Source organism: Chiroxiphia lanceolata, chromosome 15 (genome assembly GCF_009829145.1).
Source record: "Chiroxiphia lanceolata isolate bChiLan1 chromosome 15, bChiLan1.pri, whole genome shotgun sequence".
Classification (NCBI taxonomy): domain Eukaryota; kingdom Metazoa; phylum Chordata; class Aves; order Passeriformes; family Pipridae; genus Chiroxiphia; species Chiroxiphia lanceolata.
The window spans coordinates 5,206,068-5,232,945 of record NC_045651.1 but is presented as its reverse complement, the minus strand read 5'-3'; the positions used below and the strand labels follow the sequence as shown (position 1 = coordinate 5,232,945).

The window sequence follows — 26,878 nt, the reverse complement described above, 5'->3', positions numbered from 1 at the left end:
TTTTTTTTTTCCCTCCTCAGTCCTGAGGAATCCAAAGAGGGATAAAAATGTATAGTTATATTCTGTATCAGTTTGCACCGGTACTTCACCGTTCATACAGTTATTCAGGTTTAGTAATTTTTTGCCTGAGCATTAAATTATTTTTCATAGTTTGATCAAAGAGGGGCAATGCCAGCCTTAACTGTACCAAAGTTAAAATCATAGCCTTACAGGGAGTCGTGCCAAGGGATCAGCTCTCCCTGGGTCACACCCCGTCATCGTGAAAAGAGATTGTGCAGCTCAAACTACTTCAAGCAGCTTCAGGCTGAACACTCTTCCCCTTCGATCTGGCCAACTGCTGAGCCTTCTCCACTCCATGAGGTGGAATCAGCATCAAACAGAGGGGAGGCAGAGGAACCTGCCAGCACAAGCAGAGACGAACAGCGTGTTGCCAGTGAGAAATGTCAGCTTTTATTGCTGCTTCCTTGGTTGACCCTTTGTGAACGATTGTTCTGAAGAGCACAATTTCTTTTCCCCAAGATGTTGCCCGAGTAATAACATTTCCCAAGGAGGTGATGAGTCTGTCCTTAACCTCTGGCTGTTAGGCAGTGGGTTTTAGCAGTATTTCCAAATGTCATTGATTTAAGAGATAGAGATATGTGTGTTTGGTACCTCGGATCCTCTGAAAATTACTGACACGCCAGAATTCTCTAAATCTCTGGTGTGCTTTGGCTTAAATGTACTAATTTGCCTGATTTACCTTCCCCTGTAAAAATGCCACGTGAGAAAAGGCTCAAGTGGATGGCAATCTGATATTAACAGTATGGTGACACTTTTTATTCCACTTCTCTTGCACTGTCCCATGTTTAAAGGCATAGGAAAGAGTAGATAATGTGATGATAGCTTTTAGCTTTAGTAGGTTTGGGCTCAAATTCCTCCCTGCCACGGATTTCCTTTGTGGCTACATATTGGTGTCAGATCCACATGTTTACTAGGAAGCCAATAGAACTTCCATATGTTTCCCACTGTTGCAAGGCCGAGTGTATTGCTGGTATATAACTTACAGATTTTCAGCTAGCAAGGTGAGCTTTTATATCCCAGTTTTAGACAGATGTGAGGCATGGCACTAAAGTGTTAAATCCATTCAGTCTCTTCCACTAGAAGGGAGAATCTTCATTATTTTATTGCATATTGTATATTATTTGCTAGGACTCGCTGTTAATGAGTGGAGTGCTGTGTACAAGACAGCCCTCTGTGGATGTTTATTCTGTTTAGGATGCAAAATTACAGTTTTCTGTTTAAACTGAAAGCAAGGGAAGGTGGATGTTTCCTCATAGCTGTTGCAAGCACAGCCTGTATGTGTTAGAGATAACGGAGGGAAATGTAATGAAGCTACTGGCAAGCAAGCACATGCTATTACTGTATTTTATTGAACACATACATCTTTCTTTAGACATGTCTATCTATCTCTATCTACTCCTACACAGATAAATGTGTCTAAAACAAGATGTGTTTTCATAGGGGACTTGTTATACAACTATCAAAAGATTAGATATATTGTTTTTGTTGTTTCTTAAGGACTTCCCTTAGATAGGGACTATGAGAGCCACTCAGCTGAGCATTAGCATCAGCTTGAGAGCTCCAGAATCACAGACAATAAAGACAGAAAAAAAAGCCTATTAGGAAAGCTAGTCCAGCTGCTTTGTTATGCAGAGTTATTCCCTGTTGTAGACTAACCAATATTTCTTCCAGTCCTGTTTAATTGTGGCATCTCCATTGGGAGGCTATTTACTGAGCTTAATAGATGGGAAACTTATCTGACATTCATCTTAAATTTCTTTCTTTCTTTTTTTAGTTCCATGCCATTAATGGTGCCATCCCTCTTATACTCTAAATAATCACTTGCTCTGTTTGATCCCTTTTCCAAAGATTAATGCAATGTTCTACCATACTTGGAAACCATCCAACCAGAAATTCTCAGTTTTCCTTAATGTAAGTTCAATTCCTTCAGCCACTTGATTTGTGTTATTCCTTTCCATGCTCCCTCTGGTTATTGTGCCATACTTGCCCCTGATTGTTCCACAAACAACCTCAGGTAAGCAACTTTTACTCTGTGATGTAAAACTTGAGCAGTGTATTTTTATCAGGTGCTGAGTTATCCAAACTTAGACACACATTTCCTGTTTGTGCTATTCCTGGTGTGTCTGGAGCTACATCTCAGATGTCTGCTCCTGTTGCAGGAAGAATTTGTTGTAGGTGATTGCTTAGAAAAGGGTGTGTGTCTCCAAGGCTGAACATTTTCAACTTTGAAAGGTAGAACCTAAAAGTAACAGGTCAAATCATAGATTTCAAATTTTTTCTCAAAACCCATCCTGTTATGTATAAATACCATTTATACATTTTTTGGTCACCTGTACAGAAGAAAGATGCATAATTCACAGAATGTGTATTCCATGGTCAACTGGTAAATGTTAGTTTCTCATTGACCTGTCTTTCAGAAATACCATTTTATAACAAGGTAGAGGAGACTTTGAGCTGAAATATCGTTGCGTGTTCGGCTCTGTTTGTTTGGGGGTTTGTTTGTTTGTGGTGTTTTTTTGTTTTGTTCTTTTTTTTCCCCCGTTTCTTTCCCCTGCAGTATGATTTCATGGAACGCTTGGATGGCAAAGAGAAATGGAGTGTGGTGGAGTCCCCACGGGAACGTCGGAGCATTCAGACCCTTGTTCAGAACGAGGCCGTGTTCGTCCAGTACCTGGATGTGGGTTTGTGGCACCTGGCATTTTACAACGATGGCAAGGACAAGGAAGTGGTCTCTTTCAGCACAGTCATTTTGGGTAGGTATTTCCACCAGCTGAGTGTTTTCCCTTTCTGTTTGCACCTTCTCTCACTTTAAGTTGTAATACTTTCTTGCAGTCTTCTGTTTGTTGTTTGTCCTTATGTTATGTCGTGCTTTTTTTTTCCCCTCAACACTACTCTTGACAAAGAGCAAATTTTTAATTGCTGATTTCCCTCTTAAGATTTTAGCATTTCCGTACATCTTGAGTCTGGTTTTGGAACACAAGGCTCAGATAAGTTCAGTCTGGTTTGAAGCATTCCCCAGTTAATATTCCTCTCCCTTATCTGTCATTTTTATACCTCTTATTTGCTTCTCTGAAGAAACCTCTTTACACCCAGGTGGAATAGGATCCAACAGGAGAGCTGTTTAATCTTAGTAGAAAGACAGCTCAAGAAAACGATACCTGCAAATGAGGTTATTGTTTGCAGCCACCCTAGAGATTAATTGAGACAGTTAATTAGCTGTATTCTGTCTTACAGCTTACCACTCACCTAATAGTCAGTCGTCTCCTCAACATGGTGGAATCAAGAGCCAAACATCTTGCCTGCAGTTTTGTTAGAAGAATAGGGTTACATTTAGTTGAAAATCAAAGTGAGTCTAAATTCTCCAGGCTTTATTAGATTTGTTGAACTTTGAAGCACTTGATGAACTTTGCTGACTATCTTGTCACAGAGGCATAACAATTTCTGAGATAGTCTATCTTATATTCTGCCCTGGCTGGTGAAGTGTTAAATGGCACTGTATTGTATAAATCTTCAATTCCTGTTAGTTCAGGGAAAGAGAAGCTGCAAAAAGTAGTTTTTAAACTTTAAACTGAATAGTCAGAGGTATTTTCCAACCTTACCTGATTAATAATATGAAGTTAATTTTTTTCCCTTTTACACTAGTGTAAAATTCAGTTTGTTGGCTTAAGTCCCAAGAAGGGTGTAGGTGGATAGTCAATACTGTCATTAAGTATGAACATAATTATTTCTGTTAACCTCAGTTAAGATGAAGAAATTATTGTTTTTTCATAGCTTATGTGTGGCTTTGTAAGAGTTAAGGTGCTATACATGTTGATATATATATATAGAGAGAGAGAGATTTGCATATTTGCCCATAGAAGGCTTTTTCTGCTTCTCCAAAACCAACATTTGTGCTTGTATCTTGTTATGCCCCTGTTATGATAACCTTAGGATATCACAATCTGCCCTTAAAAGAGTTGTCTGGTCTAGGCTACAGCTTTCAAGATCATCAAAGGTCTAACAGTCAGGTAGACTACTTGGTAGTGCAATGATAGTAATTGGAATGAAATCCAGAGAAAAGTATAGTGTTTTATCTGGTTCAGAGGTGGTTCTACACACACCCACATCAGACACTTCACAATCAAAGGATCTGAGACAGCTGAATGTCTCTCTGGTGTGGAAGGGAAGAAAGAATAACAGAAATTATGTTAACTCCCAGACAATGCTAAATTTACCATAATTTTGAATACATAGAAGATTGCTTTCGTGTGCCATGAAGCAAAATAATGAATAAATCTATAAACAAGCTCCTTCATGAGACAAATTGATATCTTTGAGCATTACATTTCAATTTTTCTCTTCATTGTTTACATGAATCATTTCAGGAGGCCAAGCTGATGACATCTCTTTGAAAATTTGCTTTAGACATTTTGTATTTGGTGTCCTGCAACTGTGAAATTAGATTTAAAGTTGTACTTGAGTCCTTTTCTTCTTTGAAGTTTAATTTGACAAAAAATACTCTGAATGTTTCTGCTGGTTCCAAATCCAAATTTTATTTTCTGTCTTGTACAGATGCTCTTGGTTTGGTGTCTGGGACTGACAGAGCCATTTAGTTTGGAACCACAACAACAGGGAGTAATAGTGAAGAGTAACAACTGCCCAATTAGATTTTTGCTCCAATAATTCAGTGTTGAAAATATGTTCCACTGAAATCCAACAGCTTTCAAATTAAAATGATTTTAAGAATTCATTTCAAAATTGGGATTTTATTTCTAGGTTGTTATTATGCAAAGTAGTGTATGTATTATCCAAATAATAACAGAAATCATGGAAAATTAGTGTGTTGGTACAGCTTAAATGTTACCAAGCTGATGTACCTATTCTCTTCATATTATTGAAGTCATCACTTCAGTCAGTCACTCTAATGTTAAACTTTGTCCTCAGATTTTACAGAATTCTCCTTCATCCTCTTGCAGAGCTACTTGCACCTTTTTAATTAATTTTTTTTTTTTAGGATCAAATGTATTTGCCAGAATAAAAGAGCTCCTTTCTGTCACGTTCAGCAGATATTTTTGTCAGTTTAATTAATGAGCCTTTAAATGTCTGTAGAAGGCAGGGAAGATACAGTCCTTGGGATAATCAGTGTCCCATGGCAGAGTGGTTGTGCAGGAGTCTCATTGCAGGAGGGAGAGTGTTGATTTTCCTGGTGAAATGTTATGTTTGCTGCATAATATAAATTTCAACCTAGCTCTGAAGGTCTTAAGAGGTCCCACCAATCTGTTGGAACAGAGGACTTGAGCACTGTCAGAAGACTTTGAGTTCTAGTGGTGCCCAGAGACTGAATGTAACACTTTAGTGTATCACTAGATCTCAGCACCTATTCATGCTGCCACAAAATTTGGTACATTCTGCTTCACCCAAACCTTGTGGTGTTCATATTATTAGGGGTTGTTCCTCTAAGCATTGAAGACAAAATAAACTAAACAAAAATTAAGCAAAAAAAATGAGTAGGCTGATTGCCTGTGTTTCTTGTGTTTCAGATTCAGTGCAAGACTGCCCACGTCATTGCCACGGGAATGGCGAGTGTGTGTCAGGTGTCTGCCACTGTTTTCCAGGATTTCATGGAGCAGACTGTGCTAAAGGTATCATTTTCCCTGTATTTACAAATAACCACAGTGTGTGTTTGTGATGTAAGGATCTGCAGTACCCGCTTGCTAGCATGGGTCCAAGCTAGATTCAAATAGATCAATATGCTTTTTTTTCCTTAGATCTCAAGTTCAATAGGATCAAGAGGAAATATTTCTACATTACCTATGAACTTGCATTGCTGCAGCTTTTTTGTGGCAGAGGTAGCAGGCACAAATGGCAGAAAATAAATTTATTTTCTGTAAAAGTGGACGAATTATCAATGCTTTCTGATAATCATTAACTGGTCTGCAAACAAAAGACTGATTCTCTTCATTGAGAGCATGTAGTATATATTCCAGTTTGCCTAAACCTTACTTCTAGCACAAAACATCTTTCTTGTATATGCAGTTACTTTGACCAAAGGAACTTCGCCTCTTGTAGGAAAATAAGTAGGCCTTGATAAAATCTTAAAATAAACCTTTTCTTAAATGTCAGTTGTAAATTTTAACAACTAAAACTGGGAAATATGTTACTGTCAAGGATTAAGCAGAAATCTAAATGACATCTGTGGATTGGCACAATGTGTTTATTAAGTTTTTCTGAGAGTTTGGGATAGCTGTCACAGGGAAAAGATTCATAAAGGAGGAGCTCTTTAGTTATACAGCTAGTATCAGATATTTTGTCTAAATTCAGTGGCTTGTTTGTATTCCCTGATGTTCCTGAGGACACTCATAACATTTTACAATTTGCTTCCTTCTTAGTTTGTGTGAGATTTAGGCACACTATCAATGTTATGCTCACAGTTGTTTTCCATGGGGATAGGGTTGTTAGAGCTCAAAGAGGGAATGCCTGGTGTTTGAAAGCTTTCTTAAATAACTTGAAGGGCCTTAGAAATTTGCTCATTTCTTCTTAGACTCCTGATCCAGTCCTGAGGACAGTTATTAGTGCCCCACCTCTCTCCCTGCTGTAACATCCAGTGTACTCATGCCTGTCTGTGAAATACTCCTTGAGTAGCTGTTGTAGTTGTACTGGAGGGAGTAATTTCCATTTAGTGTCTCCATATTTGGCTCTTGAAGGTGCCCTAGTAAAAAAAAAAAAAAAAAATTAAAAAAAGTAAAACAGAGACCCCAAGGGCCTTGGAGAGCTAATGCTGTTATTTCAGTGCTCGCCCTACTCATTTTAAAGAATGCTTCAAATACAGCGTGCATGTTGTTTGATTACCTGAGAAATTAAGACAGCTGGCAAGTAGAGAGAGGAGGTATCTGTATCCCACAAAGTAAATGGTGTGATAATGTGTGCTATAAATACAGATTGACAGCTGTATGCATTTCTGTGGTGTTAACCTGTGAAAGTGTGCATGCAGTGACTGTGTGCTTCACTGCCACCCTTCACACATACATGGCCATTATATCAACTCATTTGCATTTTGAGTTGTGGAGCAATCCTGCATTGTGTACTCAACCTCTGTGTAACACTGTATGCTGTGTTAATGCTAGAAAATACTTTGTTCAGGCTGTGACAGATAAAATAGCTTTTTTTTTCTAGGGCATCAAACTGTATCTGTATCTGTCAGGCTTCTCCCGCCCCTCAGTGCATTCCCTCTGCTTCCTGCTTTGTCCTTTCTGTGTTGTCTCTTTCCCCTCAAAAGCAGGAATGGTTTCTTGGAAACTTCTTTCAACTATTCTACTGTTTTCTTGTCAGACATCGTGGTGTTTCTAAAGAACAAAGAACCTTGGAAAGCTACCTAAAATGACAACACGGGCGTGTTGACAGCACTGGTGTTTCTGTGCAGGCACAGAACTGCACAGCATTACCCGGTGAGCCCTGCCCAGAACTGTGGCTGAGTTAGTTGGGTGTAAGGGCTCTGTGCCTCACCCATTTCACAGGCATTTCCATGCCTGCTCACATGGCCACAGATTTTTCTGCTCGCTCGACTGCTCATTATATGTGAGAGCAGTTTGAGAAGGCAGAAATCGAAATTGAGATTGTATGCATGGTAAAACACAGTACAGTGAGATAGAGAATTGCATCTTTTCCAGCATATGACATGTATGGACACATGTTAAATGTACATTTACAGTAATATTCAATTTACATTTAAGCTGTCACAAGTATGGAAGTATAATGATTTTCTTTCCATCGGATTTTTTAAATTATTAATTCCCTAGCAACACATCTTTCAGTGTCTCATTTCTCCCCTGTAGAACAATTTGAGGCAAGGCTCAGATAAAGAAATACGGGAGAAATGTGAACAAGCTCCTCAGATGGCTTTTAGAACTTGGTCCATGCAGCAGCACAGCAGTCTGAGAGCTTCACTTTGGGTGCAACCCAAGTTTGATAGATAGGAAATGTGATCCTTTATAGCAGTGAATGCCCTGTTACAGGGCTGATCTTGAGGCCACCAGAGACAGTGAATCATTGGAGGAGTCCCCTGCAAACCATTTGCAGGCAGTGCACAGGTACTGCTTCATCCAGGTTGTTCTAAAGATGAAAATGAGGGAAAGCCGTGGGAGACAGCACAGACATGACTGAAGATCCATTAGCTCCAGGAAAATACCATGAAAATTACTGGAAAGAGAATAACTTTTGGCCCAACCTCACTTTCATACCCTGATTGAAGTGGTACAAACTTCCCCCTCCTAAACACTCCTGCCAAATATTGGGGCGGGGGGGTTATTTCTCACCCTTGCCTGTGGAAATAGCTTATTCTCAGCTATCCAATATCAACAGATTTACTCCATCCTTGCTGGGGCAGGATTCCCTTTGAAATCATTTGGAGTCTAACCTAATTAAGGTTAAAGAATTTCATCTAACATACAGAAAAGGTAATGGTACATTTTGATCTCATGTGGATAAGCCATGGCATACAAAAAAAAGAAAATCTGCTGATCAGAGGATAATTCAGTGTGTGGAGATGAGTCCTGACAAAGCAAATGTGTGCAGTTAAAGCCAGTGGAAGATTTGCTGTGAATTGACCTGCACTGTGAGTAACCTCCTGTCCACAATTATCTGTAGGAGTTATTGATGAAAACTGATGCTATGGCCAAGGATCAATTAAAGAATCAGACATGCAGCTATGATCATCTTATTTTGGTGTGTTGTCACCTTTTTATATTCATCTCTATTTTCCTGTAACCTCTGTGACATAACCACTGAGTTATATCAAGATGTCCTTCTTCCTTAGTGTTCCTGCTGTTGATGTCTGCTCATAGTTTGGTTTTGCAAGTTCTGGGGCAAATCTACCAGCAGGCATCCTGCATTCACCATTTGTAGAGTTCAGTGACACAGTGAGTTGAGTTCCTAGAAGTGACTCAGAGTTGGCTACAATTTCATTTCACCTCATAAGATATTTGAAGGGCGTGCAACTCTTCCACTCCTTTAACAAAGCCACTTCCAAAGACACTGTCATATACTGTTTTGCAACTGTGCACAGAGCCTCCTTTAATTTTGCATTTTGAAATGCTAGGATTTGCATCATAAGCATCTTTTGCTAATCTGGAAAGGTGAACAATGTGCCATCACACGGGATTTGTACATTGGCATGATGAGCATAGCCTGCTAAGAGATGGTGTCCGATTAGTAAAAGAAGGACAAAAATGGACTCAAGTAGCTTATGTCAACTGCCATGAAGTTGCCATTTAGCAGATACTTCTAGCTGATTATGCAATGTAATAAGAAACATGTTTAATATTTTAATCTAAATGGATTGAAGGCTTTAGGATTTTTTTAAAACCGAAAATTTGTACGATGTTTGATCGGTTGACTTTTTAATCTGATTTTTAAGAACTCTAATTAATCAGATTTATGTTATTCGCGGTTTCTTTTCCTGTTCTCCTTGTGTGGGTTTTTCATTATTTTATTTTCATTCTGTTTGTTTTTGGCTTACTGGCAAAGGACGGCGCCACTTTAATAAGTATAAAAAGAAGGGTAGGTTTTTTTAAATTTCTTTTCATTTCTTTTGCAACATCTATTTAGTTTGAAATAGTTACTAAGCTGTAAAGTGTAGTCTCTCTTTTTAAATTGACTCTAATGGATTTGCTGTTTGCACCACAATAAGAGTTCCTACCACTGCCATTTTCTTTGTTGTGTGTGTGCTATTAATCTATGTATAAAAATGTAAAAAGCTGACAATTATTAGGTAAGTAAGGTATAATTGCTGGAAGAAGCAACTCATGCTTTTTTTCAGTTGTTATTCTGATTTCAGTTCTTTGAGACTCTTCCTACTCTGAGGTTTTTTGGAGGCTTATTGCTTGGACAATAGTGCATAATGTTTTTTTCATCAGTTGAATATACTGCTTGAAACTGTTCTCTTTGTGCCATGTCCAGAATGCTCCCAGTGGCATAAGATGTTCTGGGAGTGATTGCAATGGAGAAAACATGAATTTTGGGGTGCATCCTGCTGAATAATTCCGTACTTGGTTCATTGCTGTGTAGAGCACGTGGCCCACACATATAAATGGTATCAGGCATATGCTGGTAATGTATAGGAGCTTGTATTTCCTCTGTACATCAGTAAGGAAAACAGTGTTTGTCTTCAAAACTTGGCTTGAAATTTTAGGAACTAAAAATGGCTCAAGCAGACAGAGGCCCCCTGGACTTTGAAAGTTGAATACTGAATAGCCTGTTTCCTTTGCCTGTCCTGCACAGAGGAGATGGGACCTGAGGTGAGGCAGCACTTTGGGTCCTCCATGGCACAGACAAATAGAATGTGTGTCTGGTACTGTTCAAGTGACTCACTGCAATAACAGGTTGTAGATAAGTTATTCAGATTAAACATGCAGACACCCACACCAGGTTGGTTTGCAGAGCAAAGAGCTGGAGAGAGACAACAGAATAGGAAAGATGCTGGGTTTGTGGTATTATGAAGTCATTTTCATGAGCAATGGTATTTGTTAAAGCTAATCTTTTGTGGGTAGTACTTTACATGCAAAACAAATAAATGAAAGTAGTGCCTGACTCCAGGAACTAACCAGATCTATACAAGTTGAAAGGGAATTAATGTGGAGGTATAAGGAAAAACAGTTATTATGCAGTGCTGAAAACACACCAGCAGTGTGACTGTTCTCAGTTTAGGGGTACACTGTGCAAAATAGAGTTTTAAGAGGGATAATGGGGCAAATAGATAACATCTGGTGTATAATGGAGGGCAGATGGGGAGACTGACCATAGGAAACAGCTCAAAGAAGGAAGTTTTAAAACTTGACTCTCAAAAGCATCCTAAATCTTAGAAAGGCTGAAGTCAGAATTTGAGCAGTGAACAGTGTGGGGTGGACGAGGTCTGTAAATGGAGTTAGAGCATGAAGCTGGTGTTCCGTGTGATAGGAGGAAAAGACCTAAAACAGGACCAGGAAAGAAAAGTGACACAGTTGAAGGATAGATTAACAAATCAACAACATGATTTTTGCAGCACTGTTGCATATAAACATGGCTGAATAAGACTGACTTTATCAACGTGTTGAAAAAGGTGTTTATTTAATGTTGATTTTATTTGCTGAAAGCCAGGGCAGAATTCTGACCAAGAGATGCAATGCAGAAAAAAATCTGTAAGACTTTGTCAAAGCCCGAGGGGAGAAAACAAGTAAAAAATAATATCCAGATTATGAACCTTAATAATAGGTGGAGTGATGGTATTATCCACTGTGACAGAGCAAGAATGCAGGCTAGGGCTGAGAAATAGGGATTTAGAGAGAAAAGATAAATTAAAGAAGAAATAACTTCGTTGGTAAGCATTTTACATGTTCATAATCATAGCATGTCTCATCACTTACATCATACTCTTGGGGGAAAAAAAAAAAAAGTATGCTTTTCTTTGGAAATACTGCATTCCTGACTTGTCACCCACACATATCTCACATCCTTTCTTGCAGTTGACAAAATTCAGCGTGTTCAGCTTCTCTCTTTGTATCTGTTTCTGGGTGGGTTTGTTTTTGGGTTATGTGTGTTTGTGTGTGTATGTGTGCCAACTTCTGTGCGTGCTGCAGCAGCAGCAGAGCCCTGGCTTGTCACTCAAATCCTCTCTCACAGTGGGTGGAAGCATCATTTAGATACTTGAACAGACAAGGCTGTCTTTGGCAACGTTCCTCTCCAGCAGTTCCCACCTCTCCGACTCAGTTCCTTAAAAAGCCTTTGTTAGGAACTTTCTTCCCGTTTTCCCAGTCTCATATTTTATTAGCAGACTTATTTCATTTCTGGCAAAGTGATCGTGTCCTCAGTTGCCTTGCGGTGAGTTTTATGTACAGGACAGTGATTGCCCTCGTTTTTCTTAGTTTTGCAGAACTGAAGTAGTCTGTAAAAAGGGGTTTGTGCCATTAACTCTGCCTAAAATAATTACAGAATAAATAAACGGACATGAAAGCTATTTTGACAATGACTGACAGGCATTGCTGTCTATCAGCTGCTACTTGCCTGCCTGAAATGAGACAGTAGGTTTGATCCAGTGTCAGGTAGACAAGTAGAGCCAACGCAAAATCCATCACTCCAGCTCGTTCTAATTGGCAATTTAAACAGGAGCCAAGAACTGATGGGGTCACAGGCTGAATTCTTTCCGATTGTTAGTGGTCATGGCTCCAAAAGGGGCTCAAGGCACACAGTCAGTAGTGCCAAGGAATAGAATACAGGAGCCCTCGTGTCTAGTCTGCAGCTTTCCTCATCAATCCTCGTGAATTCTGTGGGAGATCAGAAGTAAGAACAGGGGACTGGAGAGCCTGGACTCCAGAATTCTACAACAGATACCTTGTTAAATTTCTGTTACAAGACGAGTCATTTAGCATCCTAACATTTCATTGCTGTTTAAAAATATGTTCCTGTCCCTGCAGTGCATGGGAGATTACAGGAGAGGATTAGCAGTGCTGTTAGTGACAGGATGGTGACAGAAGAGTACTCAGATCACTCCCCAGCCTGCACTGGGCTGGAGTTGGTGCTTCATATCCTTTACATTCTTTTTAAGAGAATATTTGCAAAGTTGAAATAGGAGCCAGAAGCTGTTTTTAGCTTTGGGACTATTTGAGAAGGCAGGCTTTAAAAAAATAGCTTTCAACATGCAAAATATTAGCTTCTCATTGTTCTTAAAGTTTTTATGGCTTCTGTTGATTCCAACTTTGAGCTTAGGTTATAAAGAATTTATGTACAAAAGAACTAGTCCTGAATCGGTTCAAGTGGGGATTCTTCTGTTGTTTAGAGGCATGCCCTTCCTTCTTTTTATTATAATTGTGCCCCTACAGGGCAGCAAAAATGCTTTAATTTTTTTAAAGATATTTCCTTAATGTTGTTAAATATACCTGATACTTGCATCTAGTGTAGCAACTTAATTAGCACTTGTTTTCTGTATTAAAATGCCAAACTCGTGCATGTGGATTGCACTGCCCTTTCCTGTGTTTTTAAATTCAAGTTGCAGCCTATGAACTTGAAATTATGTCCCAAAGAGCTTGCAGTATAGTGGTGCAGCTAAGAAGGCAACCTTATTCTGTAGGAGAAGATTTCAAAGGCAAATCTAAAAGGATTAAGAAAAGATGGGGAATACTGAGGAGTTCAATAATGAAGGAAGAAGATAATAACTGAGAGAAGTTGCTAATGCCACTGATGGACAAAACATGATAGGTAAAAATGGACATGTAAGGAATCTCTGATTTCAGTGAACACTCAGGCGTCTTTATCTGATCATTCACTACCCAACATGTAAAAATTTAGAGACCAATTTAGAGCCATGGGCAGTCCTGTAGCTGAACTGGAACTAAATTTTACTGGCTTAATAGGATAAGAAAGTTTAGTTATGTCTAAGATGGATAGCACATGGAAACACAGTAAAATCTTACTAATGGATTTTTCTTCAACAGTATTATATAATATTTTCATACTTACTGAAAACTGGGTACATTCATTTGATCTCTCACAGCTGCTTTTGAAGGCTGCTGTGTTATCAGTTACTTTATCTTTCTTCTCTTCTTATATGTGTGCAGCACAAACACATCTATTTGCACAAATATTTTCTGTTTCAGTGGCGTTCCATTAGGTAGAATATTTCAGAAGGTTCCCAGTGCAGCAAGGAAGTGGACATGCATACCAATGCATGCAGGACACAGGCCATTGTGCAGCTTAGTTCTGGCAAGCCAAAAATCTTATTTCCTTTCAGATACTTCCATTGGTGGCCAAGAATCTCTCTGCTCTGACTATACTCTGCTGAGCTGAATTGTGCTCTCTGTGCTGTGTGCTTTGTAATTTGTTTTTGTGTTTAATTGGTTGGCTTATTTAATTGTGTTGCAATCTACATTTTGTTTTCAGGTTGCTTTGTCTCCCTGGACTTGTACTGGTGTTTGTTATTTCATTAAGTTCTAAGAGTTTGCCTTTACAGTTGTGTTGGGATCATCCTGGAGTCCTTGTGTTGATGGTAAATGTCATTGAAGCAGCTATGATTAAGTAGTATTGTAAATCATGTCACAGAAATACAGCTGGTTTAAAAGATCCTTAGACATTTGCCATCCCTGAAAAACAGAAACAGCCCTGAATCATAGCTTCATATTTCAGCATGCATGACTTTTTTCATACCTACATTATGTCTAGGTTTGAACCTGTAATTTAGATATTTGTCTATATTTAGCCCCTGTTCGGGTGAGATTAAATTCAGTTAGCTGTCATCCCCCTTCACTTTCTCAAACAAACAAAAAAATCTCTAACTCAAATGTAGAAAATGTTTAAATATCTGCAGCTGATGTGGAACTGTGAAGTTCAACATGTTATGATTTAAATCTTTTCTGGTAAATTTAATAAGGCAAATAGTAGTAACTAAAATAAGACCAAACCAGCTTAGGTTTTAAATAACCCAAAATGCAGCCTGTGGGTGTAATCCTGCATCTACTGCACTGATGTTTAGCCAGAGCTGAACCATTACCAGAGAAGCAATAGTTTTTACAGCATTCACTGGGAAAGGTGTAAAATTTTACTAAAAATATTGGAAGAAATATTTCACTTTTTTTCCTCCTTTTTGTGGAAGCACAAGTGACTTCATGCTGTTAGTGCTTCTCTGTTGTGAACCCTCACATGTGTGTTTGGAAGGATAATTCTGGTATTTGCTTTTTGTCCTTACTGCTGCTTTTTGTGAGCTTGGAGCATCATCTCTGATTTCTCACTGGTTCTTTCCACTGAGACAGCAACTGAAACCTCTGAAATAGTTTAGCTTTCCCTTCCTCCTCAGTTTTTCTGGTGATGAAGTTATCAAGATACAAATGAAGATCTACATGCTTGTCTGTGACAGTAGCTGATTTCAACATCTGTTTGTTTCCATCTGTTGCTAGAAAGTAAAACTTGTTTCTCTGCACGGTCTTGTGTCAACTTCACTGCTTATATTCAAGGCAGGAATTTCACAGCTCTGATTCTGTGTTACTAGTTCGCAGATAAAAAGAGTTTGTTTGTTTGTTTGTTTGTTTCCTTTCTTTTCAAAGGCATAAAATATGTGGTAAACTGATCAGTCACATTCTTCTGTGGTAAACCAGGAGCAGTGCAGGGAAACTTCTGTTTCCTTGAATGCACTGAGGCATGTGAAAAAGAGATTGAACTGTGCTGCTCTCTAACAGTGTAGGAGATGGGGAGGACCCAGACTGGATTGGCTGCAAATCAATCCACCGTTTGCAAATCACTTTAGTGTCGTGCACAGAGAACTACAGGCTCCCCTTTAACATGGGCAGTGAGAGCTGCAGAGCTGCTGCAATAGTGGAGTGAGAAACAAACAGGCTGTGACCAAGTGTTGAATCCAGAATGTACTGACAGGAGAAAGTCCTCCAGGCATTTGACTCCTGGCAGAACTTTATCAAGTGTCTAGTGCACTCAAATGTCCTTTTTTCTCTCTGTCTCCAATGTTTACTTTGTTTTATGCCACCTAAAAATCATTTTATGTTCAGCTGTGGCTTTACCAGTGAGGCAGCACAGTGGTCTTTTTCTCTCCCCCTGCTGTGCTTCACTGTCTTTAGAGAACTAAGATCTTTCTTGATGTTTAGTGAGATTGTCTAAGCTCATCTTCACAAAAGCAGTAATGGGGCTTCAGTCCTTTCAATCCACCATTACAATAGTTCCAATGTATCTGATATTTCCTTAATTTTGATTTTCCCTGTTCTTACTGACTGCATTGTTATGGTTATTGGAAAATATTACAAGGGTCAATTCATCAAGCAAAATTTTCTTGTACCAAGTGACCAACCTCAAAGAGATCATTTGAAAAATTTGCTGTGGTTCTGGAAATTGGTGCTAGATAGCGTGGGAAGACAGGTTTGTAATTCTTACATAGATTTTTGTAGCAGTTGTTAAGCTAAGCAATTATCTAATGGAAATAGGTACTTTGTACAATAGTAGAGAAAGGAGCAGTAAGTGTTGTCTTTTTGACAGATAGGCTCACCCTGAAGGCAGCGAGAAAAAATATTTTTGACAAATTTTTGCCAAGGCAAAAGTTTGCTGAGTGTTCAGAAGAATGTAAATATTCAGTGTGCAATAAATGCTGTTCAGCCACTTCTATTAAAAATGTTGCCATTTTTTTTTGTAGAACAGCTTAAGTACTTATTGATCGAGAACTTCTTGCCTCCCAAAATGGAGGCATCCCCATATCTCTACAGGTATTTTAAATGAATTGAATTAATCATAGGCTTAAAAGTCTCTAGTGGTCTTCGTTAAGTTTCCTGGGTTTAATTAAAACATCTGTGCGCTTTTAATTTATCGATTCATCCAACTCATATGTCATGTTTTTAACACACCCCAGCATGCTCTGCATCATTTTTAACCCGATTTCCACTTAACTAAAGCAATTAAATTCACCCCGGATTAATTAAAGCATCCATACTTTAGTGCTTAAGTCAGCGTGTGCTGCTTTCCCCAAATGGTTTCTGAATGTCAGAGATTTGACACACCTGATGGGTTTTTTGTCCTTCTGGAAATTCTTCCATGAGTCTCTTCCTGGCTTGCTAATGTGCAGTTTGGCAGAGCTAGACAGGAGAGCTTGGGAAGGCTGGGCTTGGGCACCTGAAGCAGGGACAGCAGAACATTGTGGGGAAAGGCTGTACATTCCCTCTTAATACTGACCTGATGCCTGCAAGGGTAGGATCCCACTGCTGTTAAATCATTTAAATTAGTTGTGTGTTCTGTAAAGAAAACAGTTTCAAGAAGTAACTCCTAAAGCATCCAATGCTGCTGACAGTTTTTCATAACCTTTCAGTTCCTTCTTCTGCTGCTGGGTGGATTTCTACAAGATGACCCCTGGCTGGAAGAGCACAAGGCCTTAGAGCAGCCTAAAAGATGTTGTAGGTCTTCCTAATTGTCGCTGTTCCTCAGAACATTTCAGCCTGACAGAAGTTGGTGACCTCTGAATTCCAACACCATTCTTCCTGACCGTGCAGATGGCATGTTTGGGAGGCACAAAGAGCAGATGAGAGAAAACAACCTTGAATTCGTTCAATCTCCCATTCCAGGATGATTTTCTCGAGTCTAAGTTTGCTAGGGTTGGGGCAGCTTCTCACCAGGAAAGTAGCATAAAACCAGCACAAACTAGTAAAAACCCATGGAGTGGTCTTAGAAGTTATTTCAGGCTTTCATATGCATAAATGAACTCCAGTAAAAGCTAATAGGCATGCAGACAAGTAGTGAAATGTGCAGCCAACTGATTAAAATAGGTTTAAATAGAAAATATGAAGGAAAGTGTTGTCAAACAAAATAATTGCATTTTCAGACTACAAATAAGAGATTCATATGTCTCATAATTTTTAGAAATATGGGCAAATACTTGGTGTAAGAAGAGATGTAATAATTGAGGGCAAATACTTGGTGTAAGAAGGGATGGGTAACAAAAAAATAAGGGATGTTTCAGTACTATTTTGTTTATAATAATAGTGTAAAGTCTAGAGCCAACATTTTGAATCAGGTTGACAGCAATTAACTTTTTTAATAACTGGGCTGATTTTCTGAAATGCAAATGTTTGCAATTCCTTTGGGTTTAAACTCATTTAGATTAAGATTGTTCATATATGAATAGGTATGAGTTCATCTTAGGAGAACAGGAACTTGGCTGTAGCTTTTGGAGTGAAACTAAAATTATCTGGGGCTTTGGTAGACAACTGTAGTAGGACTCAGCTCTAGCATCAGTAAAACACACTTGATGACTTAGTAGTCCAATTTGTCCATTGAAGAGAAATTAACATTTGTAGTCTAAATGCCACATATGCATCACAAACATAAATACCAAAAAGAGAAAAACACCAGTACAATGTGGCTCTACTCATATTCATTAAGTATTTGGAACCAGGCAGCTGTAGACTACATTTATTTTAGATGTTTCCTCTATTTCTCCTCCAGTTTGGAGCTGACCTGGAGTGCATTTATAGGCTTCAGATCAGACTGTCAAAAACAGTAATCCATTTTCTTTGTATACTGGCAAAACCTTGCATAATCTCTCAGCAGTAGCAGCTTAATCTCTGCTAGAAGGAAGTCCAAGTGTGAGCTATTACAGAGTCTGAATTAATCATCCCCTAGAGGAACTGCACCCAGAAGAGTCACTGGAAAGGTTCATTGGTGAGAAGTTTGACCTCTTATCTGTCTTCAGTACATTCCTGGTGGTCACCGAAACAAAGAACAACTTTATTTTTTATTATGCCGCTGTGTATTTCACTTCTTATGTGACTGGGAATTCGTGCTGCTCTGCCCAAAGAGCATTTCAAAACTGCCCAATCAGTGCAGTGATTTTTCATGGCTGAAATTCACTTCCTCCTCCTAAACTGGAGCATCTACAGATAAAAATAATCTTTATTTCTCTTAGGTCTCTACAGTTCAAGAAGGACTGAATATATCTTACATAGGAGTATAAATAGTGTCTCTTCAGTATGTTTTTTTTTTCTGAATGTGCGTGTTTGTATAGAGATTATATTAATGAAGTAAAGCTCAGACCAAAATTCCATTTCACCCAGGGTTTCAGCTATGATGGTGGCCTGCAGCAGAGAGTTGAGGAAGGGTAAAAATTGTACCTGTCTTTGTTGCTTCTCTAGTAAAATCTTTTAGTTCTAGAGCTGGGACTTCCTACAACAGATGATGTCTCTTTGTGTTTAGGAGCCTTTGTAGAGTTTCACTCCATGAATTTGTCTAATTCTGTGATCAATCATGGGATGTTCTTCCATGAGTTCTGACTTTTCAGATAGTCTTGATGGAACAGTCAGCAGTACTTAGAAAGTAAGGGTACTTTAGATGGTGTCCTAGTGCTCTGTTGGTTCAGTCTTAAACTCACATCTGAACACTCAGCCCTAATTTTCCCTACTGTTTACGTTGTGAACAGGTAGTAAAGCTCATCATTTTTTCAACACCAGCTTGTGATAGGAAGAAACTTGTTTATGTGCAATATTAGGGCTTGTAATCCTTATGGACACCATTCTGGCTCTTACTCAAACACTACCCCTTGCTGCAGTTTTGTCCATCCAGACCAGTGACTCCCCTCACCAGCCCACCATGGGATCTCACCACAAAATACTGTGGTTTATGCATTAAAAAAATTTGACATAGGAGGACTCCTAAGCCTGTAGATAACAAAAGGAAGCTAATCTTCTTCTGCCATTCTCAAAAATCTACATTTGTATGTAAAACTGAGCTGCTTGCAAAATAAGAGCAATAGAAGGGCATTGCTTGTGACCTGGTCCAGGACAGGGAAGCATTGTAGGTGCAAGTTCAAAAGCCTTTCAAGTCTGCATATATTTATGCCCAGACACTCAAATAGCTTTGAAGAGAAGAATACCAGTGTGTCTATTTTATGAGGAGGAACTGAAAAAAGTCTGCAGTAGAGAACTGACAGCCTAGATCCCAGTGGTACAGGACTCTCTGCACCAGGGTAATGTTTGCTCTACAGCAAGAGAAACCAAGCCAGAACTCTGCCTTCACATCCTTTTTGGAACTTCAAGGAGCAGGGGAAGGCCTCTCAAGCAAGCAGCTGGGTAACTAACCCAAGTTCTGCAACAGCCTCCAAGAGTTTGACTCCTCAGATATCCTTTACTGGTTTCTTGCCATGCTCTAGAAGAACACCCCTGGTGAGTATGTGTGTGTGGATACTGCAAGGGTGGGTGAAAGGAGTGTGTGCTCAGGCTGCAGCTGGGAAACCTGGTGGCTTTTGATGCCAGACCATTTGGGCATTACCCCTTGCCATCTCCTCTCCTCATCCACGTGTAACAGGCTGTTACCAAATCACCTCTCCTCATGCATCAGGGAATATCAACATTACTCCAAAATAACTCTCCAAAGATAATCTTTAGAGAGAGAACTTTCAGAGGGATGTTTGGCTTGTCTTTCCTGCTTAATTGATGTTCTTAAATGTGTGCAGCCTACACGGCTCAAGGGTCTGTAGTATCCATTCATCAGCTGAGACCCATGTGCAAAACAGTCTGGTTTTGTTCAAATACCAGTAAAGGGCAGAATCACATCACCAAACCCACATTTAGGGTTAATACCTGTTATGCTTATTCAACCTTCACTAAGGGTGTATACCCTTGTGCCTAGCTTGCTTGAGTGTGCCATAACTACTCCTGAAGATCTCTGTCTACTTTTTGACAGTGCTGCTGTGAGATATGCAACTTATCTCCCCACAGAAATGAGATGGAACTTGATTGTTCCATTACAGAAACCACCTTCCTTCACATTCCTTCAACAGACTTCGAGCAGTCAGTCCTGTCCTGGAACAAGGGCCATCTACTTCACGTAGGGAAACATAAACAGTCCTAAACAAGAACTCCAGATGATTCTCGAGTAGTTTCCACATTAATTGAAGCTGCCTGGGTGTAAAATTAGAGTGGATTGGTTTGGATCTCATCCTGCAGCAACATGGTCTAGCAAATAGGCGTAGCAAACCGTTTTCTGGCTACCTGCTCCAGTTTTCTGTGGAAAAGCAGCTTGATTCTCTCTCTTCCTCACACAGAACAGCCTATAAACCCATACCAAAAAGATTAAGGAAGAACCATTTATTACAGCAGTGACAAGCCAACTTCTTATAACCCACACTTGCTTGCATTCTTGCTTACATGTTTCTTCTGCAGTCCTAGTGACATGGCAGTCTTGGAAATGCCAAAATCTGACCCAGATTCTCTGTCAGTTTTCTCACTCTCAGAGTGATATTCCACTCACATAGTTTGTAGAATAACCCCAGCAGAGGGTTGTAGATTAAACTGCGGCTTTAAGTTGCAAGTGTCTTAATCTTAACTGTATTCACTTCATCCCTAGGGTTAAATGACAGATTCTCTGTTTTGTCCCGAGTCAGTTCTGGTGTCACTGACATCGTGGCAATGCACATTGCAGTGGCAAACCACTGAAGGCAGATTGCTGTTCAACTCATAGACAAGCTTCACAAGGACTGAATAGATTTATGAACCGTAGCAAGACCTCTGACCTGGTAAAAGCATGAAGAGAGGAATGAAAAGCTGTGACATGGCTTTCAGCTTTACTTAAATTCCTGGAGCACCATAGCAAAGTGAGGGAAAACTAAAAATCTACTGTGGGAGCTCTTTAGCTCAAGACCCAGCACTATTTAGTAATCTTTCTTCTCCTGTGCCAGTCTCTGGTGTCCCAGAAGTTGAACCCTGCAAATCCAGATCAAAAGTAGGAGCTAAGAACAGCCTTCCCATAGGCGAGTTCCAAATAGCAGATATACATCTCCATTAGCTGGACTGCAATTACCCATTGCTTAATGAGACTTAGGGGCAAAGCAAGCAGAGAATTGATCTTACAGCAGATGCCTGGCACAGATTTATAGGTCTAGACCACTCTAGATCTAGGGTGGTCACATCTAAGTGGCTTGGGTTGGGGTTTTTGTTGTTGTTGTTGTTGTTTTGGTTATCTTTTTTTTATTTATTTTGGAGTTATTTCTGCTCGGTCCCTCTTACAAGGAACTTTGCTGTTTCAATAGAGTTATTGTCTTTATTTGAGTTTTCACTCCACAGGAGAGGTTTGCAGAACAGAAGTCCTTTCAGGTGGTGAGTGACATGTTGACCTGTAAAACAACAACACAAAAAAAGCTATTCCTCACTTATATCCAGCTTGTGAGTTGACTCTAACTTTTTGTCTTTATAACTACTTGAACAGATGAGGTTTGTCCAAAGAAACTGTCTACTGCCTATGGATTCATTTACCTTTCTTGGGGCATTTTCTTTCTGTGCAGCTTTATCACAGCATGGGGAGGAGTTTGATGGGCAAAAGCAACTGTCCCAGTGCAGTTGGAGAATCCACACTGAGCAACCATCAATAATGACAGCTCTGAGTCTCTGCAGTGGCTTGGAACCATTGCAGAGAATAACAATCTTACTTCCTTCTGGGGGGGACTTGAACAGAGGGACTGCAGGGTAAACCACCACATTGCCTTGTTCTAGAGAGAGATATTTTTGTGTTAAAATGAGGCCCAAATAAAGGGCCAGGGTCTCTACAATCTGTCAGGGTGTACAAGATGGCACCAAGGAACTGGCCACTCATGATTACTGCAGGTCTTCAGGACAGGCTGCCTTTTCAGGCAAATGAAGAGAGCAGGAAGAAGTGACTGCAGTTCTTCCAGTGATTTGGGAAAACCTGTCAATGTCAGCCCAAACAAGCCTTTTAATAGCAGTGAAACGGAGAGTTGTGGACAGAGGAATTGTTTGTGCCCCCAGGTCTTTGTGCTTGAAGAGTGGAAGTGGTGCCAGGTCAATCCCTTTCTTCCTGGCTCACCTGTGTGACTTGCCAGGAGGAGCAGCACACCTGGGCAGTGAAGGGCTGTGAACCCTGGGGAACTGAGCCAGGCTCCAGCTGTGATGGAGAAAGAATGGTCACACAGCATTCAGGTTGCTACTAGTTCAGCATGTGGTAGATCATGGAAGGGTGTTTGATGATGCCGTGCAAAAAAGATGTAAGGCAGGCTGTCCTGGAGTGCAGTATGGACATGATGGATATTTGTCTGTATGGTATTTCAATCCAGATGGTTCAGTAAACTTAACTCTGAAACCAGCTGCAAAAAGCAAAACCGGTAGAACTTGAGCATGAATGTTTTTCACTGAACTCAGTACAGTACTTGTGAACATACATCACATCTGAAATGCAAATGTTGCTGCTGGAAATTATATTTTATTCAAATCTGTGTTCATTTTTGGGGTGAATAAGAAGGCAATTGGACAAAACTCACAGTGAGAGAGGACACCAGGACTGCAGTAGAATGAAGTCCTGTTGCTACCAAAGGATGGATAATATGACTCTGAGACATAGGAACACTACCAAAAACCCCCAAACTCTAGCATACTGATTTTTTCATTGTTTTACTATAGAAAAAATAGGTTAAAAAAGATTATATGCGTGATACGTGGCCCGTCAACCTGTAGTCTTAATTGAAATAACTCTCAGCACTCCAAATTTTAGCTACCATTTCAGGTTAGAAATCTGAATTTATTTTTGTCTGATCAATTTTTTCCCATTTCAAATGAGAAAATTCCTGAAAAAATCTATCCTGAAATGTGTTTTTGCAGCAGATCAATGGGACAGCTAAGATTAATAAGGGTTGCAGGACTGAACAGTGGAGAAGTTGGATAACTGGACCATTACACATTTCTTTGTAGGAAATCAATTACTTGGGTTCTTCTTGATCATCCAGGGATAATAGAAGCCAAGAAGGCATTAGGACCTTTTAATGATTAATAGTCACTTTTGAGTATATTTTTGGCACTGTAAAACTAGGTGTTAGTTTCTAATTGCTTTGAAGAGTGAGAAGACAGGGAAATACTTTTCTGTCTTTATCAAACTGCGTCAGAGAGAACAGCACAAAACTGTACCTTTTCTCCAAGATTCACTTCATTACTCCCATTTTCTGTTATTCTTCTGTTATTTTTTCCATTTCTCTGGGTAGGGACCACGTCCAGTCTTTGACAGGCACAGAGGATCACAGATTGCCATGTTTACAAGGGAGACATGGGCATAAAGGAGTGTGAATAGGCCTTAGTGTAACATTTATATGCAGCTGGGTTTTAATAAACCACTTGTTTCTTTCCATTGCTCTGCATATGTACAACATCTGATTCCTGGCACCCAAGACCTGCCAACTACCTTTATTATTCATAGGCTTCACTTCATTTGCATTAATGACTGTTTACTCAGAATGTGTCTTATCCCCTTAATAACCCAAGGGTGAGGGATAGGGGTTAATAATGGTGCTTTCTTGCCAATACACACAGGGTAAAAGCTGCCACTCTGGGATTTGGGGAAAGCAGGTTCACCAGGGATATTGGTGGCAAGGGGCATTTCTAGTAGCTGAAAGCCTGTGTTCAAGATTCTTGCGTTGAAAGTCAAAGGATCTAAAAAAGTATGGGGACATTACATTAAAAAAGTGTTGTGAAAGAAGAAAGATGCTATATAATAAAATGTTGTGGGGACTGAATGTTTTGTGTTCTGGTAGCTGTGAAAATTGAATTTTAGCTGAAGGAACAAAGCAGAGTAATGTCAGACTCAAATCTGTTCACACTGCCTCATTAGTTATCCCAAACACCATCAGTAGTTTATAAAGAATAGGAGTTGTATTCTTGGAATGCCCAACCCAAGCGTGCTTTATTAGATAGTAATCAAATTATTTCTTTGGGAAACGAAGAACTGAAGTACTGCAAATTGCCTTAGATTTTTTTTTTCCCCAGTAAATTAACATATTTGAGTGTATGTATAACTATTTGGCAGTGGCTTTTTAGTGCACTTGTACAGGAATACGTGCATGACCCTGGATGCTGTTTTCCTTTCGTTCCCTTTTCCAGCTGCCTGCCCGGTTCTGTGCAGTGGCAATGGTCAATACTCCAAAGGCACCTGCTTATGCTACAGTGGCTGGAAAGGTCCAGAATGTGATGTACCCATCAGCCAGTGTATTGATCCCTCGTGTGGAGGTCATGGTTCCTGCATCGAAGGGAACTGTGTCTGCTCCGTGGGCTACAAAGGAGAAAACTGTGAGGAAGGTAAGGATGTTTATTTTCTGGGTTGCAAGCTTGTTTTCTGGGTTTTGGAATTATTTAATGAGTAGGGGAAAAAGAAAGAACAGAGTAAAAATCTAAGCGTGAAACTGCTGTAGCAGATTATTGTAAAAAGAGGGTAGTCACAATTTTACCGATTTATCAAAGTTCAGACGAAACTTCTGGCCTTCTGCATATGTTGTTTTGCAGCATTAAGAGTGTCTGCCACAAGTAAAGCTGAATAATTCCTTTGTTGAAGAGTGAAGAGAAAAATCTTTTCTTATGGATTGTATTTACTGAACAATTTAGGTGTGAAATGCAGAGGAAAAAGGAGCAGTGGTAGACAAAATTGTACAGCTTCAGCTTCACACAAAGCACACGTATCAATCACTATTAAGACAGAAGCTCATGAAACAAATTTGAAGGACTTAGATAACTGTATGACTTAGAGAGTTAATGTAGGGCAAATTACTCCTGTTAGCTGCAATCATACAGGATTAAGAAAGGTATACATGAACAAAAAATGTCTTTTAAATGCAGAAAACCTTTCCAGGTTTAAAGTGTCCAATTCCTTGTGTGTGTAGAATGAGCAAATTTAACAAAATAACCCTGCAAAATGTAGTCATAGATTAAGCTCAATCCTGGTTGTATTCACAGTGTTTTCTGTTAGAATGCACAACATAAATTGGACTGCTTTTCTTTTTGAAGTATATTAGTATGGTTTTAAAAGGGAATTTAGTTCCCCAGACAGTTGCTAACAGGCAGTTCAGCATTCCTTGGCACATCCTCAGGGCAGTAGTAGTTCATGTTACATTATGATGACATTCCAGAGTTCATTAATCCTCCAAAAGGAGAAGCAGCTTGAGTACTAAAGTGATAGGACTGGGATGACAAGCTTTTAGGACTAAGGACTCTCTCTGGAATATTCTGAATGGGTTGCAGAGCTGTCCACCATGTGTATTGATTTTTATCTTACCCTATAATAAAGAGCTGTTTCTCCCATCAGAAAATGAAGGGAAGAAAACTATGGGGACTTAAACCACGAAGGGGTTTATTTTTTGGACTACAGTTGCCACCTTTTGGACAAAATCTTGCATTAGTCTGAGTGAACTTACTGTGCTAAAAGGAAAAAAAAAAACCCACAAGGATCCTCACTAGTGGGACTGCCAACACTACAACTGCTTGTTCAGTTCATTCCTGTCACCTCCCTCCACTAAAGCTTCCCAACACTGGTTATTACAGCTGTAATCCAGAACTCACTTGTTGTCAAGAGTTTTTCCATTGTTTTTAATGGCTTACATTTCAAACTATATCCAGAAAATGCTGTAATGTCCTTTTTGTCTACTTAGAACTGATAGTTCTCAGTTCACACTGAGTGTAAGATTATAGGAGATATTCCAAAATTATCTAAAATACCTTGCTTTAACTATCATTTGCATCTAAATCAAAGATGGAAAAAAGCTGTCTTTAACTTGCTCTATAACATCCAATCTATTCTCAGGAGTGCAAAAGCTCTCTTTCTGGTACTAATTGCAATTGTTTGCTTGGTCTCATTGAGCTTGATACATTTAATCACGTTTTGTGTTATAAAAACGCTTGTATTATTAGCCAGATTATGGTAGATGGCCTAAAATGATCTTTCTTACTTCTGTAAATTTTACCTTGCAAGCAGCTCCTCCCTCACCCTGATGGTAATTTCCAGCTACTTCCATGGAATTCTCTCTCTGCTTTCAGTTGTCTGGAATGGCTGTGGTGTATCTGGGCCAGATGCCTTGGATTCCTTAGGCTCCTGTAAGAGAAACAGGCTCCTGTAATGCTTAATTCAGTTTATCTTGAGGTGAATGTTTGAAACTAGAGAAACAAACACATCTGCAGCTCCAGAAAAGTTTATAGAACAAAGGTTTTGTGTTAACACCAGCCAAACCTGGGACCACTACAAAACATTGTCAGTCAACTAAGTTTTCTGGGAGGTGAATTGCTGTTTGAGATGAAAGGATAGACATTATTTAATCAACACTGTGCTTGGAAAGATTTTTTTTCTTAAAAAGAAAAATGGATTACAAAGGCAGGAGGTATTTGCTGCAAACTTGGAAAGGGTCAATAACATGACAAGAAAGGTTGAAATAACCTTTTGGGCAATAAATAAGTTGAACAATTAATTTGAAAATAAATAAAAAACAACCATCATGTTTCTACCCTTAAATTCCATTTCTTTTGTACGTATTTCTTACATTAAATTCCAAGTGCTATAGGAAAAAGGGTATACTATGATG

General features: G+C 39.4%; 1 protein-coding gene across 14 annotated transcripts in view; it reads left to right on the top strand.

The window, feature by feature from the left end:
- Positions 1–26,878, top strand: part of TENM2 (teneurin transmembrane protein 2) — a 634,310-nt gene that overhangs the window by 524,503 nt on the left and 82,929 nt on the right. For 9 of the 14 annotated variants that reach the window (XM_032702526.1, XM_032702522.1, XM_032702521.1 and 6 more), the window contains 4 exons: positions 2,618–2,813; positions 5,580–5,681; positions 9,562–9,594; positions 24,417–24,611. In XM_032702526.1, the coding sequence (XP_032558417.1) occupies positions 2,618–2,813; positions 5,580–5,681; positions 9,562–9,594; positions 24,417–24,611 (526 nt within the window). The remainder of the gene's footprint in view (positions 1–2,617; positions 2,814–5,579; positions 5,682–9,561; positions 9,595–24,416; positions 24,612–26,878) is intronic. The other 5 variants (XM_032702528.1, XM_032702527.1, XM_032702525.1 and 2 more) reach the window with 1 other exon arrangement.